At 52.4% G+C, this 992-nt stretch overlaps 1 protein-coding gene across 1 annotated transcript; it reads left to right on the top strand.

Annotated features, from left to right (window-relative positions):
• Nucleotides 1–87: 87 nt before the first annotated feature.
• On the top strand, nt 88–858 carry GNI_239710 (hypothetical protein; the record flags this gene model as incomplete). The annotated part of the gene is made up of 1 exon (XM_011136404.1): nt 88–858. A coding segment is annotated over one exon (771 nt), but the record flags the coding sequence as incomplete, so codon positions are not given.
• Nucleotides 859–992: the final 134 nt, after the last annotated feature.

Here is a 992-nt window from a genome sequence, read left to right as displayed (position 1 = left end):
GCTAAGCAGGTTGAAGTTCCGGCCGAGATTGTCTACACGTCTTCAAGCAACCCCAGCAACTTTGACGCAGATTACTGTAACACACAAATGAGCATCGAGTGCTGGACGGACCACTATCAATGCGCCCCTTGCGACGACGGGCTTAAACATTGCATCTGGAAGAGTTCAAAGCATGTGGCGGGATGGAAGTACTGCCCTGACTATGATAGTTGCGAGGTTCCAACCTTCGAGACGACCACTACTCCTAAGCCTACGACCACTACTCCTAAGCCTACGACCACTACTCCTAAGCCTACGACCACTACTCCTAAGCCTACGACCACTACTCCTAAGCCTACGACCACTACTCCTAAGCCTACGACCACTACTCCTAAGCCTACGACCACTACTCCTAAGCCTACGACCACTACTCCCAAGCCTACGACCGCTAATACTTCTCAGCCTACGGCCACTACTACCAAGCCGACGACCACTACTACTTCTCAGCCTATGACCACTACTCCTAAGCTGACGACCACCCAGAGTACAACGACTACTGTCGAGTGGGATACAACGACGGACATCATAACCACTCATACAGACACAACGACCACTGACGTTGAACCTTTGACAACTACGGATATTCAAACGTCTACGACCACCGGCACCCACGAACCTACTACTAGCACCACCGCTGCGCTTATTACTTCTACTACACGCGAGCCTGCCACTACTACTGCCCCGACAACTGCTACCACTACTACTGCCACCACTACCACTACTACATCTACTACCACTACCACTGAGCCTACAACTACCACCCCCACCCACGAAGTGACAACTGCGAAGCCATCCACACATGCTACTGAGAAGCCCACCGTGACTGTTACGGCTCGTCCCACTCATGCTACTGAGAAGCCCACTATGACTGTTACGGCTCGTCCCACTCATGCTACTGAGAAGCCCACTATGACTGTTACGGCTCGTCCCACACATGCTACTGAGAAGCCCAC

The sequence above is a fragment of the Gregarina niphandrodes genome, assembly GCF_000223845.1.
Source record: "Gregarina niphandrodes unplaced genomic scaffold scaffold00803, whole genome shotgun sequence".
In the NCBI taxonomy this organism is placed as follows: domain Eukaryota; phylum Apicomplexa; class Conoidasida; order Eugregarinorida; family Gregarinidae; genus Gregarina; species Gregarina niphandrodes.
This window is presented reverse-complemented; position numbering and strand designations above follow the sequence as displayed.